This window comes from Terrapene carolina, unplaced genomic scaffold (assembly GCF_002925995.2).
Source record: "Terrapene carolina triunguis isolate 2854851 unplaced genomic scaffold, T_m_triunguis-2.0 Scaffold66, whole genome shotgun sequence".
NCBI lineage: Eukaryota > Metazoa > Chordata > Testudines > Emydidae > Terrapene > Terrapene triunguis.
The window spans coordinates 23,026,720-23,042,986 of record NW_020664417.1 but is presented as its reverse complement, the minus strand read 5'-3'; the positions used below and the strand labels follow the sequence as shown (position 1 = coordinate 23,042,986).

The 16,267-nt window shown below is 40.6% G+C and overlaps 1 protein-coding gene across 3 annotated transcripts in view; it reads right to left on the bottom strand.

The window, feature by feature from the left end:
* The window catches only part of ARFIP1 (ADP ribosylation factor interacting protein 1), a 74,932-nt gene that overhangs the window by 22,979 nt on the left and 35,686 nt on the right, over positions 1–16,267 (bottom strand). For 2 of the 3 annotated variants that reach the window (XM_026647855.1, XM_024207628.2), the window contains 2 exons: positions 13,143–13,238; positions 10,860–10,972 (listed from right to left, as the gene is read on the bottom strand). In XM_026647855.1, coding sequence (XP_026503640.1) covers positions 10,860–10,972; positions 13,143–13,238 — 209 coding nt within the window. The remainder of the gene's footprint in view (positions 1–10,859; positions 10,973–13,142; positions 13,239–16,267) is intronic. The other variant, XM_026647856.2, reaches the window with a different exon arrangement.

The following is a 16,267-nucleotide window of genomic DNA, read 5'->3' as shown; positions in this document are numbered from 1 at the left end:
AAATATTTAAGTTAACAAATCAAGACCAGAACTAATTACAATTCTCAAATGAGAGATTTCAGATCTTCACTTTTTAGATTTGGTGAATCTCATTAAGTAAAAGCAATTATTATTTAGTTCAGTACATTCAAGTCAGTTTATTAAACACAGCATAAACCAGAATGTTACTGATTCTAAATAACTATTCTAATATTCATTCTATCTTCATCTTCCCAACCATCCAATCCCACAGGCATTATCCACTTAATTCCAAAGTTAGGCCTAATGGATATAGAGCATCTGCAAATGTAAGTTTCTATGTTTCAACGTTTAGAATCTTACTATTTCAGGAAACCCAATTGCTTCTTCCCATATTGTGGAGGCATTTTTAAGAAACTGGAAACTTTTGGTGAGGAATTTATAGGAAGATAGTCTTAAGACTGAATTTGTGCTTGTCTGATTATAAAGAAGTGTGTTGATTATCTTAAACCTTAGGATTTAAAAAGTAAAGTTTACTTTTACTGCCACAGGAGTAAAACTCCTAAATTGACTTGCAATTCATTGGTATAGTGAGCAGCAAATTCAGCACTGAGAAAGATAAGATACTTAGGTGTAAAACAATGGTTTACTGCTGTGGTGAGCTATTTTTAGCAAGCTTTAAAGAGGAAGGGAATCTGTGGCCCAAAAGAGAAGCGGACAGAGGTCAAGATAGAATGGAGTTGCGCAAGTGGAAGAATGATCTTGCATGAAGAGAGTCCTGATGGAACTGAGATGATCAAGGTCACAACTACAGCGTTGGGAAGGTCGGACCTGATTACAACAGTTTAGTCTTACAGTGTAAATGAAACCAAACCCTGTTTCCAAACCATGTTACAGTATTGGACTTTGCAGGGCTATAGCAGGATTTGGAAAAATGGTTTGATCTAGCCTACACTTCAAGTTCAGTGTTTTAACAGTGTCCCCCAACCTCACAGACTCTCTCTCAAAGACAGATACTCAGGAGTTCCCTTTCTTGTATATTTTGGAATACCTTTGTTGTGCCAATAAAACATTTTTAAATTGAATTGACAATGTAGATGACACCCAAGATAGTGGGAGAGCTGGCAAGTACAAGACAAGACCAGAGGGGTAAAGGTGGAGTCAGTCCACAGAATGTTATTTAACAAATGACTAGCCGGGCACATAACTTTCAGTTGGAATCAGAGCTATCAAGGTAAGAGAATGAAGGCAATACAGTACCATTTCTGATCGAGCACAAGAGAGAAAGTGCACATTGAGGAGTATGGAGTTACCACAAAAAGTCCATAAAAGGAATTGCAGTAGATTAGACAGAATGTGATTAGAGTATGACTAGGTGTTGCATTAGAAGCATAGTATGGGTAAGGATAAGTTCTGGCTATTTTCCAGAGATGGTGATATGCAAATTTACAAAGAAGGGACATGTAAGAGGAAATCTGAGCAAGGGGTGACAAAATATTTGTGAGCAAGAGGTAAGGAGACATGTCAGACATGACAAAATGGTTTTTATTTTAAAATCAAAGAGGACTTTGAAGCATTCAGCTTCAGAAACATAGCGTAGGGAAAAAAAACAAACCTAAAAATCAACATTCACAAATGGGCGAGAAAAGAAATAAAAAGAGTGAGGATTCTATAGAAGTGGTGTTCAAAGCTTACAATAGCAATCAGCTAAACTGAGTTGCCCCCAAAGGATAAACTATACAAAGAGGAAGTTAAATAGAGAACCTAAAGAGAGGGGAAATGATTATCTTCTCATTTGATTTTTTTCTTTTCAATGGGTTAGTCCAGACATGTGGCTATTCTATCCTCCCACCAGCAGATGGAGACAAGAAATCAAAATATTTAGTGAGGTCAGGTGCCCTGTATAAAGTAGGTGGCTTTGGCTGGGCAATCTATGAAGCGAGACATGGAAAAAAAATTATAGTGAGAAGAAACTTAAACTGAGAATAAATATTTTAATGAAGTTCCTCTACCTGTGGGTAAGACAGGCATGCGTGCAAAATGCAAACAGTGCAATAAAGAAATGCAAAGCCTGGTTGCCCGAATGAAACATCATCATGAGAAGTGTTCCTTCTCAGGAGAAAGCTGTTGAAGATGATGAAAGGAACATGTCTGAACATGCAGGATCTTCAGGTTGGTAAACTTTTTTATTTCATACTATTTTTCTTAAGGACTGCCTGTCTTCCTTCTGGACTATTCTTGAATTCTCATGTTTGAGCAAAAAATATAGTTGTTACTCTATGGTACTATCACTTTAGATGCAGTTGTGATAAAAAAAATAAATAGTTGAAATAGGCTGATCTTCCTTTTACAATTTTACCTTTAAAGTAGTACTGAGTGTCAGGGAATGCAATGAGTAATACTAAATGAGCAGTATGGTAATAATAATTAAATAGCTGCATTGACTTATTTTGTTTAGGAGAATCCATCCTCAACATACAGGATTCTGAAGACTATCCACCTTCAAGATCACCATTATTTTCTGTGGTTTCAGAGTTATCTACCAATGATAATGTTTCAGTCACATCATGTATGTCACATAGCCACAGTATATCACCTGTAGCAAAAAAAAAAAAAAAAATTCTCCATCATCCAGAAACAGCCATAGATAAGTTTGTGATAAGAACCAGCAGATTTCAAAAAAGAGTTAATTGATGAAAAAATTGCCTGGTTTGTTTATGCAACAAACTCTCCTTTCCATATGATTGAGAACCCACACTTCATTAACATGGTTCAGTCATTAAGACAAGGATACAGTCTACCCAACTGAGCAGATATCGCAGGCAAATTGCTGGATAAAGTGTATGAAAGAGAAACTGAGCAGTGTGCAAAAGGTCTAGCGGATAAAAATGTTAACCTGAGTCTTGATGGTTGGAGCAATGTCCACAATGATCCTGTTGTACGTGCTTGTGATACAACAGAAGAAGGGACTGTCTTCCATACAGAAACAATTGATACATCAGGAAATGCACACACAGCAGAATACTGTAAAAGCTATAACAAACTGAAAAAAAGTTCAAATGTCTAGTACACAGTTTGGTCACAGACAATGCTGCAAATGTATCCAAGATGAGAAGAAATTGAGAGAGAGAGTCCCAACCTAACAAAAAACGGTTACTCACCTTTGTAACTGTTCAAGATGTTTTGCTCATATCCATTCCAATTATGTGTGGGCGCGCCACGTGCACGATCGTCGGAGAATTTTTACCCTAGCAACACCCGGTGGGTCGGCTGTGGAGCCCCCTGGAGTGGCGCCTTCATGGTGCTGGATATATACCCCAGCCGATCCAGCACCCCCGCAGTTCCTTCTTGCCGGCTACTCCAACAGAGGGGAAGGAGGGCAGGTTTGGAATGGATATGAGCAACACATCTTGAAGAATAACCGCTACAAAGGTGAGTAACCGTTTTTTCTTCTTCGAGTGCTTGCTCATATCGATTCCAATTAGGTGACTCCCAAGCCTTACCTAGGCGGTGGGGTCGGAGTGAGACATCGCTGAGTGCAGAACCGCTGAGCCAAATGCGGCATCGTCTCTAGACTGCTGAACTAACGCGTAGTGAGCGGCGAAGGTACGTACAGATGACCAAACCGCCGCTCTACAGATCTCGAGGGTGGGATAGAGGCAGGGGTCTGCCATATTGTCTTGGCGTTGGCCTGAATGGTGCAGATGGGACATCAGCTGAAAGGATGTCCACTATCGGGTCCTCCAACTCCACTATCTCCTCCTCATGGAGGTCCATATTACGTGCCACCCTGCGTAAAAGGTCTTGGTGAGCCTGTAGGTCTATCGGAGGGGGACCTGAAGTCGTTGCCCCCGCCACCACCTCATCTGGAGAAGATGAGGAAGATGCCACAGGATCCATTAGCCCCTGTAGCAGGTCCAGTTGCGAGGGGTCCTGATGTCCAGGATCTGCTGAACTGGGGTCTGGGGCCTGCATTAGGGTGGGTGCAGGCGCCTCCATACCCCCCCGGGGCGGGGGGGGGGGGGGAGACTGATGGTGGCCTCCGGTACTCGGGGCTCTGAACGGGCTGAGCGGGAGGCCGCGGGTGGAACCCCTTGGGCTCGGTGGTACGCCCACGGGGTCCAGAAGGACCACTGTGCAGGCTCCTGGGCTTTGTCCTGCCAGTGACCCAGGTTATCCTCTGCTTGGCCTGGTGCGGGATAGGCTGAGTGGGAGGCGCTGTCCAACTGTGAAGAGCGTGAGGCAGAGCACGAGGGCCAGGGTGGTGCGGAGCGTGCCTGCGTCGATTCTGCTGGGAACGGTGCTGAGCGGTGCCGGGCCACAGGAGAGCGGTGTCGGCGTGGTGCCGGGGAGTGGTACTGGGATCGAGAATGGTGCTGATGGTCATGCCGGTACCGAGATCCAGACCTGGATTGCGATGAAGACCGCCTGCGGGAGCGATGCCGGGAGCGGCTTCTCGAATGGGATCGGTGCCGGGAGTGGCGTCGGGAGCCCGAACAGTACCGAGGTCCGGAGCGGTGCTGCGAGGCAGAACGGTACTGGGAATAAGATCTGGGCCGTGAGTACGACCGGTGCCGTAATAGAGAACGGCGCCGGGACCTGCTCAGAGATCAGGAGCGGTGCCGAGTGTCCACGCTCGGAGATTGTGGACATATTAGGGCTGGCTTGCCCCTAGACTGTACCGCACGGGTGAGATGCGGTGCCGTAGCCTGAGCCGGTGCCGGTTCTGTAAGGGCAATGAGGTCCCTGGCCACTGCAAACATCTCCGGCGTTGATGGAAGTCGGGGCTCAACCACAGTGCGGGTCGGGGAGCCAGTCAACGCCGGACTCAACGGCCCTTCCATCGGTGCCGGAGTCAACTGTGCTGATAACGGCGCCTGTACCCTCGGTCGCTCCAGTGCCGGACGCGAATCCGAGGTTGGCAAAGGGGGTGCCAGTGCCTGTTGTTGGGAGGCAGCCCCCTCCGGCTTGCGAGGTCTCTTCTGTCCTGGGGACAGGGAACGGCGCCGAGGTGCTTGCGCTGGACGCAGTGCCGGCGAGGACCGGTGCCGTGGGTCTCTATTCGAGTCTCCCCACGGTGCAGTACTCGAAGTCGCCGTCGGAGCACTGCGCACCGAGGCACTCAGTGCCGGAACTTGGCATGCCGAAGGAGGATCCGGGCTGAGGGCTGCCTCCATAAGGAGCTGCTTGAGTCTAAAGTCCCGCTCCTTTTTAGTTTGAGGCCTGAAAGCCTTACAGATCTTACACTTTTCGGCCTGGTGAGACTCCCCGAGGCACTTTAAACAAGAATCATGGGGGTCTCCCGTTGGCATAGGCTTTGAACAGGCTGAGCACAGCTTAAACCCCGGAGCCTTGAGCATGAGCCTGGGCGGCACGCAGGGAGGAAGGGGGAGGGACCCCTTCCAGCCCGCTAACTTCACTTACAAAACTAATTCTACAACTATCAAAACTACACTAACTATATAACTATTAAGAACTAGAACAATTAACCAAACCGGGAAGTAAAAGCTAGGGAGAGTGGAGGACAGCTATGCCGCGCTCCACAGTTCCAACGACCGTCATGGGCGGTAAGAAGGAACTGAGGGGGCGCTGGGTCGGCTGGGGTATATATCCAGTGCCATGAAGGCGCCACTCCCAGGGGGCTCCACAGCCGACCCACCGGGTGTTGCTAGGATAAAAATTCTCCTACGATCGTGCACGCGGTGCGTGCACACCTAATTGGAATCGATATGAGCAAGCACTCGAAGAAGAACATACAGTTGCAGTGCTCATTTGATGCACCACCTAGCCAAAGACTTCAGTGTTCCAGAAATAAAGGCTAATGTTGTTGAAATTGCAAAATACTTCCGTAACAACCACTTTGCAGCAGCTGCTCTGAAAAAAGTGGGAGGAACCAAGCTAACTCTCCCACAAAATGTGCAATGGAACTCCGTAGTGGACTGTTTTGAGCACTGTATCAAGAACTGGCCTAATCTGAGGACAGTTTGTGAACAAAATCGTGAAAAAATAGATGGCACTGTCACAGCCAAAGTTCTCAACATTGGGCTTAAGAGAAATGTTGAACACATGCTGAGTACCCTGAAGCCTATTTCTGTAGCCTTGAACAAAATGCAGGGAAATAGCTGTTCTATTGCTGATGCTGTTGAAATCTGGAAGGAACTGAGTGAGATCTTAAAAAGAGAAATATGCAATGACAGAGTTAAATTACAAGCATTAAAAAAAAAACGAGTGGGACAAGCATTATCTCCAGCTCATTTTCTTGCAGATACTCTCAATACTCGGTACCAGGGTCAAACCTTAACTGCTGAAGAAGAGGAGTTGGCTATGACATGGACATCCAGCAATCATCCCTCCATAATGCCAACTATAATAAAGTTCAGAGCTAAGGGTGAACCATTCAAGAAATATATGTTTGCTGATGATGTTTTAAAGAAAGTCACACCAGTGAACTTAAGCACTTGGATTCAGAGACTGTTGAAGTGATAATCTCACTTTTAACAGCAGTAGCTTCTTCTGCTGGCGTAGAAAGAATATTTTCTTCCTTTGGACTAATTCATTCCAAATTGAGAAATCGTTTGGGACCTGAAAAAGCAGGAAAGCTTGTTTTTCTTTTCCAGATTATGAACCATCAAGAAAATGAAGGTGAAGACGACTGAGTTAGCTGCAGAAACCAATATTTTAAGTTTCTCATGTTGACGTGGATGACACAGTCAATTTTTAATTTTTTTTTTTAATATTTCATTTAACTATTTTAATTAAACAATTTTAACAAAAACAAACCTTATTTAAAAAAAACCTTGAAAGTTTAATAAATTCAAATGCTTGTTTTGTTATAATATTATATGTTTGCTGTTGAAGAAAAAAATCCAGAATACATAATGTTGTTGTTTTAGTTAAATAAAACAATTTAAATGTCTGTCTGGTGATGTTCTCCTCCTAATACAGCATGGCAAGAAAATCATTCAAATATTAATGATTAACCTGTCGAATTGGAGATACTTCACTTCCCAATGACTTCCTAAATATCTGCTTCAATTACCTTTGATAAATGAAATAACCATCAATCATTCATTTTCTGATATAGCTGTAAAACTAATCTGAAAAGTTTTCAAAATAAATCACTTAAAAAATGTATAGCGTGTACCTTCTAAAAATGAAATCGACATCTCTGATTTGTGAATCATAGAATATCAGGGTTGGAAGGGACCTCAGGAGATCATTTAGTCCAACCCCCTGTTCAAAGCAGGACAAATCCCCAGACAGATTTTTTTATTTATATATATATATAAAAACACACATTCCAGTTTCCTAAATGGCCCCCTCAAGGACTGAACTCACAACCCTGGGTTTAGCAGGCCAATGTTCAAACCACTGAACTATCCCTCCCTCAAGCTATCCCTTGTTACAGTTTACTTTAGTTTCTATTACCAATACACGGTCTTCCAGGTAATGGACAAGAGAATCTAGCCCTGGATAAATCCACTTTGGGTTTAGCAAAGCCGACACCCACCCAATCTTCTACTGGCATAATTTCGAGCCGCTCCTCCCCTGTCCCACAACCAAGTGGAGTGGCCAGGTGGAGAATCTCCCAATATCATAATGAATGAAAGGATTTGCAATGTTCAGGGTATGACCCCTAGAGTAGTCGAGAGAAACGGCACACACCATCAAGAACACCTGGGAACGGAAAGGAAGCTAAAGGCAAAGTGGTAGTAAGAATAATCAACATGGATACTGAAGTCCCAAGTGATGGTGAAGCTAGAAGTAGGCTGATTTGAGAAGGCTGATTTAAGAATTTATATTCAGATTACTCAATAACTCATTTCAAAGCAAGAATTATTTCTAAATGGTAACTAGGTAGAGTAGCCTGGAGAAAGAAGAAGTCAGAGCCTGAAATCTATTAGATCTCTCTTAGAGGATATAAATTCCATCAAGGTGTGTAACAGTAAGGGTTTGCTAATTCATTTGACATTAAAGGGGGTTATTAGATGATGTAACTCCTGTTTTACAAATGTGTTCAGAGCCGTATCATAGGAATTACATACCTAGGCAGGCAGCCATAGAAAATTCTGTGCAGTGTTAGTTGAAAGCATGCCTGCCTTGGGTATAAATAGCCCCCTGGCCCCATCAATAACTGTCACCAATTTCTCCATCACCAGAAGCCCTGAAAGTATTTGGGCATCCAACTAGGGGCAGCAGATTTTGGTGTGGCTATGTAGATTCCATACATTCACAGATCAGCAGTTACACAAGGTAAGTGACCTTTTCTCCTTCACATATGTGCCCCCACAGAACCACAGTGCAGGAAATTAGCCAGCAATGACCTCCCTGAGGTGGACCCAGGAAACGCACTAGTCACACACAGCAAAGCACTGTCCTCCCAAATTAATAATCTGTTCCTGGTGCAGAACAGAGGTTCATAAATGTAACCACCAACCACTGTATAGATGCCAGACAGATTTCAAATGAGGGCATGTTATGCAAGTATGCCCTGAATTATCCCATCCTTTTGGTGGAAAAAGCCCAAAAATATTCTAGCATAGAGACTTCAGAGACATCATACATGACCTGGATTCACAAACTAACTCATCTGGCAGCTTTAGGCAATAAATGTTTAACCTTTGGATTTTAAGGCAAAAACACATCCTACTCCATGTTCCAAAAAGTTTAGTGCGGGCACTCTGAGCAGTAATGAATGTGGGTTTTTGTTTTGCTTTGTTCTCTACGTTGTTGTAAGTCAAACATGCAGCCTGACCTCTCTGAGATGGCTACGTGGCTTTGGAAAGAGCTTGGCAGAGATATAATGTTTCAAATGAATAACTGAGACTTTGCCAAGGTTTTGCATATGCCTCAGCCACCTTTTCTTTGTAGAAGACTGCATTAAGTGAACGAGCAGTCTGTCTGCAACTTTGAGCCAAGATGATGGCCAGCAGGAAGGAGTCTTTTAGTAAGAGGTGGAACAAAAAGCCAGATCAAGGGCCCTTCAACAAAAGTTTGTGGAGCACCAATTCAAATCCCAAGGGTCGGCAGGCTACCTGACTGGAGGGTAAAGAGAACTTCCAAGAACTTCTTCACAAGGGGAGGCAAAATATTAGTTCCCTCTCAAACGAAACATGGTAGGCAGAAATAGCAGCTGGACAGACCTTTGCAATTTAGATTACATGAAATTACAAGTCCCTGAACCAATGGAACTGAGCAAGAAAAAAAGATGCAGGCCTCTGTCCTGAACAAATCTTTTGAACTAGTTATAATTAGCAGCATCACATTTGCTACTGAAAAATTTCCTCATTTGTTCTCACCCCTATCAAAGAGGAAGTCAGTACACGGATCTAAGAGTACCAGTGATTAGAACTGATAGGGAATTTTGATGAAATTGTTTCTCCCATCAAAAAATGCCAATCAGCTGAAACCAAAATTTTTTGTGGAAACTTGCCAGTTTTGTCAAAACTTTCATCGGGAAGGTTTCTGAGGTCCAGGGTGGAATTTCTGGTTGAAACAAGAGGGTGCACACCACCCCAAAATAGCCAATAGCCTGGTATTAAGGGCACTCACCAGGGATGTCAGACATTCAGGTTCAAGTCCTTGTTAAGACTGATTCAGAGCATGGATTTGAACGTGCATCACCCACATCCCGAGAGACTGGAGAGCCCAGTGGTTAGAATTAGGTTTTGGGTTTTTTTGTGAAAGACGTCAAAGGATTTTAGTTTCATCCCAGTGCAAAATGGGGAAATTTTTGAAATCTCAAGAAGTTCAGCTCAACTAGAGACCCTGGTAGTCAAATGATGGGTCTGTGTGTGTCTGTCTGTCTCTCTCGGTATCTTTGCAGGAGTTCTTAGATTTGTGGGGATTCTCCACTCCAAAGCATTCCCCTCTCCACAGGCTGAAGAAGTGGTGAAGAGCCTGACACCGATACACATATAATCCCAATTCCTTCCCTCCAGCTCTCCGTCAGCCAAGTTTCAGGAAGAGTAAGGAACTGCTGCTCTGAATTGGGCTAAATTTAGAGCTCTTGGCAGTGGTATGTTTACTGCCACAAGTGCAGTAATATATCCTTATGTCAAGGGCCGAAAAATGGGAGGATGGAGGAGCCATTTGTAATTGTCACTAGCAAAATAAATGAGCTTTATCATCACCATTTTATTACTTATTCACTTGTTTCTGCACTATTTCATCAAATTCAGGTTATTGGGTGCACTTGAACACAAGAAATGCCATGGAAATATAAAAAAAATACCAGAGCAAAAATATCTCGAAGAAGTCACCTTGATACCAGATGTAATCTCAAATTCAAAAACTGAAAAAAATCCAGCAGGGATGAGAGGTCAGAAAACTAATGACAATGAATTAAGAGAAATTTTAGATAATTGGTGATAAAAACAACCGTATTTCACATTTTTATTGCAGCTAATGCTACCCAATGACACATTATATAAAACTTAGCAGTTCCACTAGCAAAAAGATGTAGGATTTATGCATTAGTTTTGAAGTTCACTAAACTTGTTTTAGCTCAAGTAAGTGTGTTTGTGGGGAAAACATAATCGACTCCCTATTTTGTCATGTAAATAAGGTTTAAAAGCTATCATTGCATCATAAAAAATTAAGAGATCTATACATAATCTTGCACATATGTAGGTTCTGACAGAAGATTCTGGAGTTCTAACCTAGATTAAAAAATCTGAGGGAAAAAGAACAAATCAGTATGAGGCCTAGTTTACCAAGTCATAGCTACATCAATTCAGAATATATGTTTCTCCATAACAATGACAGATTTTTAGCTATCTATAACATGCTGCATCCTTCAACACATTGTATGCTGCAATATGATACGTTTACAAATTTTAATTTACATTAGCAATAGACTGGAAACAGCAATAGAAATTTACATGTGTAAACTTGCAAACCTTGTAAGTATTTAGGCTCCATTTTCTCACAAGCTCTAATTTTTCCATTGCTGGATTCTTTACTTCATCTGCTAGAACAACTGGCCCACTTTTCTGCTGCATTCTTACACCACCTGAACAAGACAGACACAGAAAATCTTTAGGGCCCATGTTTTTTAAAAAAGTCAAGCATATATCTGCATATCCAAAGAGTCATAAAACAGCACTTGTGCATGGAAAAGCAAACTATGCATCTAACTAGATTTTATGTGAACGGAGCTTGGTAAATGGGCATGAAAGACTGTTTTCAAAAAGCAGTTTTGTGCTAATCGGGCCTAAAAGTGCATACAATAAAGGGAAGTATATCTATATTGATTTTAAAATCAAACCAGAATATTTGTGTAAGTGAATAATTTAGGTAAACTAACACTAGATTGAGTAAGAAAGTATGATAAAGTTAAATGGGTGTTTCTGTACAGAATTTTTACTACCCTCAACAAGTAATTCAGATATTTGCTTAAACTGTTTTAAAGACAGCATTTAGGTAACGTCTAACAGTCCAACATTCTGCTGGAATTAGCCAACCTAAAAAACTTTTACACACTACAAGCCATTGTTAGTAAGTTACAGAAGTATACAAAGTACAATCAAACTGCTGCCACCAAGTACAGCCAACTTAAGATGTACAGAATTGTCAAAGCCATATTTGTTAACATAAGAGTAAGACATTCACATTTTTCCAGATCGTGCTGCTGTTAGCCTCAACATGTTTAATTAAAATTAACAGGAGAATCATAACTCTCCTGTACATGTAAAAAGGTTAGTGTACTTCATAGTTTTATTAGGTCCTCATTCACGGAGATAGTGGAACTCATTAGTCCTCATTCAAAATCAGCAATAAAGAAACCACAGCAAGCAGTGAAACAGAATAAAGGGTCACCATCAGTACACTATAATCAGTCCCAACTTTTTGCAGGTACCAGTCAGTACAGAATGTTATTCAAATTGCACATTTTGATTTTGAATTGAAAAGCTGACTCCCAATATCAAAATTGTAAAAAATGTTGCTGCCATTTTGTTGGCAGCACCCTCCATTGCCACATATGCACTGACCACCCAAGTTATGCCAAGTGCTCTTTAGCTTTGTACAAATGAAAAAAAAATTAATGAAGAGCATGGTAGTTTGCTAGTACATGGACGAATTTCCAGAGTTACATACATTCCATGTGGCTCCTGATGCTATGTTAGTGTACTTAGTAGCATATACAGACCCTTGCTGACTTCACTTCTAAAGAACAGCAAAATAAAATGCCTGGCATCAAATGCAAGACAGAGTCAGTATGGAAATGTTTTTCTTCAAGTTCCTAAGGAAGTATTAGACACATGGCAGAGTTAAAAACCTAAGCTATTTAAAAAAGGATACTTGACAGTGGCCCCCGTCCCTCTTTAGGTAGGAAAAAAGCAAGTTATATAAGGAAGAAAGTTTAGTCATTAGGCTTTACAATAGCATTCCTGGCTGAAAAACTGAATTATTAGCAGAAGACCCATCGGCATATGAAGGTGCAATTATTCATAAAGCCCATTTATCCTGGAGAGAGAAAAAGAGAGAAAGACTATCCCTGCACCTGCCACATCTCGTATAATACAGAACACTATGTATTAACCTTGCCAGGTTATTGTAAACAAGGGTTTGTAAAAACAGTATGCTTCTGCATATGTCTCCAGACATTCCTTTATAGCACTGAGCACCAACATGTGATTTACACCTTGAAAACATAATTTTTATACTATGTAATTAATCCTCACAGCACCCCTCTGAGGTAGCTAAGTATTCTCCCCTTTTAAAAGAGGAGGAAACAGACACAAAGAGGTTAAGTAACTTGACCAAAGCCACAGAGGCAGTCGGGACAAAGCCCAGTTTGGGTGTTATGAACTCCAAAATCCAATCTCATACTTGGAGTATTAGAACATGTCTCTGATTTGGCTGGCAAAGAGAAAAAAGCTGACTGCTTTAGCACTAACAATTACACCTAGAGTACTTTTTAAATGTCATTTGTTTTTATTTATTGTTGATAAAAAGTAAAGAGCTGTACAGATTATACTTAATGCTTTGGAGCAGGAAAAGTTGTTCAGAAGAGAAAGCATAGGTTACTTTGCAAACTGTTGAAGCCCAGAAATGACAGAATCACCAAATAGCAGGAATTACACACCCACCTAGTAAAAAAAGTCAAATTATTACAGGCAGTCGGAGTTAGTGTAACAAAGATGTTAGTGTAACACTAGTGTATCCAGTGTTGTGAATACCTGTGGGAATAATTAAATCACTCCCTTGTCCAGCCAGTCTGCTAGCTGCTGCATTGCTAGGAGATATAACGGATGATATGGGTGATGCTGGGGAACCTGAAAAGGGGACACATTTAACCATGAAAACCCATCATCTTCTTTCCTCAGAAAACGTGTACTTTTATGTAAAGAGATAGCTTTTAGTATTGGCGATATACCTGTAACATCAACACAAAACTAGAATAGTGTATGGAATAGTTCTTGGGATTTCTGGTAGTGATATATTAGAAAGAAGCAGCTGTTAATATGAAATCATCAAAGTTACTCCTGACTTAATTGTGTGTTTTCTTTAAAAGAAATTGGCAGTATGACTGGAAGTAATGAATACAAAATGCCAGATATAGGAGGCAGGAAAGAAAACAAATAAAATGACTTTCATACTGATCAATATGGCTGCTTTTCAGCTGAAATCTGATTTTTCTTATCTAAGTAAAAGTCACTCTACCGTTATCATGCAATACTCCTAACCTTGAGGGTTGATACTTGGACTCTGGATTCAATTCCAATTTCAGATAAGCAGGTGCAGGAACAGATTTTAATGAAGTGCAGTAGCTATATGTCTATAATATGCAGCAAGAATGCCTAAGTATCTGAGATCAGGATTGAGCCATTAGGTTGTTAAAATATTAGCCTGTGTGGTTCTCTGTCTAGAAGAAAAAGGCCTACTATAAACATTAATTATATTAAAAATATTGAGTTACGGGCATTGTTGTGTTAACAGTAAGAGTGCTGTGCTCCCAAAGCTATTATACATATTTTAACAAGTGATATAGCTCATAGCTTTATACTCTTCCACATCAAGGAAAGCATATACACCTCTACCTCGCTATAACGCTACCCGATATAACACGAATTCGGATATAACACGGTAAAGCAGCGGCTCCGGGGGGGGCGGGGCTATGCACTCTGTCGGATTAAAGCAAGTTTGATATAACGTGGTTTCACCTATAACGCAGTAAGATTTTTGGGCTCCCGAGGACAGCGTTATATCAAAGTAGAGGTGTAATAAAATAGTCAATTTAATTGTATAGAGGCAACCATGAAAAATTCACCCCATTTGCCCAGGACAAAATACTTTTTTTTGATGGGTGACTAAAATCAGTAATAACCCCCTCCCCCCGCCCCCACCTAAATCGATCATCACGGTATTGCAATGGTATTGCAAGTCAATTTTGTGCCTGAGCATGTTAATTTTCATAACATTTTTTGAAGGCTGCATAAAAACCTAATGGGTCAATGTGCCCCCAGAAATTATGTACCCTTTAATGGCTTCCACAAAGGTTATACTTTATTAATTCAGTAACATCCCAAAAGAGCACTTTAAATAACCAAAGCAAGACTCAGCATATGTTTCTTATACATGTCCCTGTAGCATGGAAAATTTGTCTCCCCTCATTATTCCAACTGTAAGAGCAAAGCATAAAATTTTTAGCAACATCATTAATCTGCACACACAAACAAAGTTAAGGCTGAAAGACATTTATTTAACTTTCCTTATCTTGTCACAGTATGATGATATGTTTTACAAGAGCGGCAATACCTTAGGTACTAATGTCCCCAATTCTGCAACTGGATTCATGCAGGCACAAAGGTCTGCCCACAAGGATCTTATTACAGGAGCAGTGTCTAATCATGGAATGTAAGCAAGCTAAAAACAACTTTTCATTCTTTAAGTTTTCTTGGCTTCTGGCACAAGAGTATCCAACTTTGCTTAAGCATCATTGTTCACAATACCCTTCCCCCATCCCAATTAATTTTGCTTCCCCCCCCCCCATCCTCCCTGTATTTGTGTTTTATCCATTCTACTGAACAGAAATCAAAGCTCTTAAAATTTGGCGGTAATCATATTTTATCTTTTTGTCTATTGGGTTATTCAAAGCCCAATTTCCATCATCTCTCATTCATTTGGGAAAAACATAATTAGAAATAATCTAAAGTAATTGGTTTTGGAGAAAGACTGGAGTATTATGTTTAAATTCAGGTCAGTTCACACAGAGAAAGCACAAAGTTCCCTGTTTCTATAACATCTGAAAATTAATAATTTTGTTGCTTACACTGTTAAGCATTTATGACATTTCAGAATTATTAGCATAGCTTGAACAACGTCCTGTACACTTTATTTTGGTATTAGTTCTGTTGTACCTGCTCTGTTAAACTAGTGTATTACTGCCTTAGAGATAGAATGAAAAGAAAAGGGAATGGCAAGCAGTGTTTATTATTTACGCAGCTTTTCGTTAGCTGTACTGAATATTTCATCAAACACTCATGAGCCAGAGACATTTTAATTATGTAACAAGTTGTACTTTTTTGCTTCATTTCTGCATTTTTAAGGTTTTACTTATAAAAGCAAGGATATATGCAAGTTATACCTACTACTACAAAGACTCAGTCCCACAGCTGCTCACTCAATATTCAGTCAGATTTTCTAAATTCATAATCTTGCTCTAGATAAAGTAAAACTATATATAATGGTTTATTAAGATTTCATTTATGTCCTGTTTCCTGTATTCTTTATTTTCAGACAGTAGATTAAAGAGAAAGTGCTATTATTGGATCATTTAATAATTTTGCATTTCTCAAGGTTAGCTTTTAAATAAATCCATTCGAATTAAAGAAACCTGCAGCTCTATGCTGTGCAAGTAAAATGGTGGATCCATCTTCAATATAACCAAATTTTTGTAGTATTTTTACGATTGATTCTTATGCTTGGTGGCTAAGAACCTTTACAACATATACATCACAATAAAGAGGAAACAATTTAGTCTCATTGGAACAATCCACTACAGAGCTGGGAAAAGAGAATTTCACTGTAATTCTATCTGCTTTAGAAAAGTGAAGTGGAGTGGTAACTGACAGTGGGACTGATTTGAGCTATGTTTACAACTGGAACAATACCTCTAACTTAATGATTTAGTTATATAGCTCTAATGATGTATAGAGTTTTTACTATAATAACCTAAATTTTCCCTTCTTAATATAGCAGTTTTTAAATTACCAGTATCCATCAAATAGCATACATACTTTTGTAACACCAAGAATCTTTTCATTAAGAAATCCAACATGATTATAGGAAAGGACCTATTAAA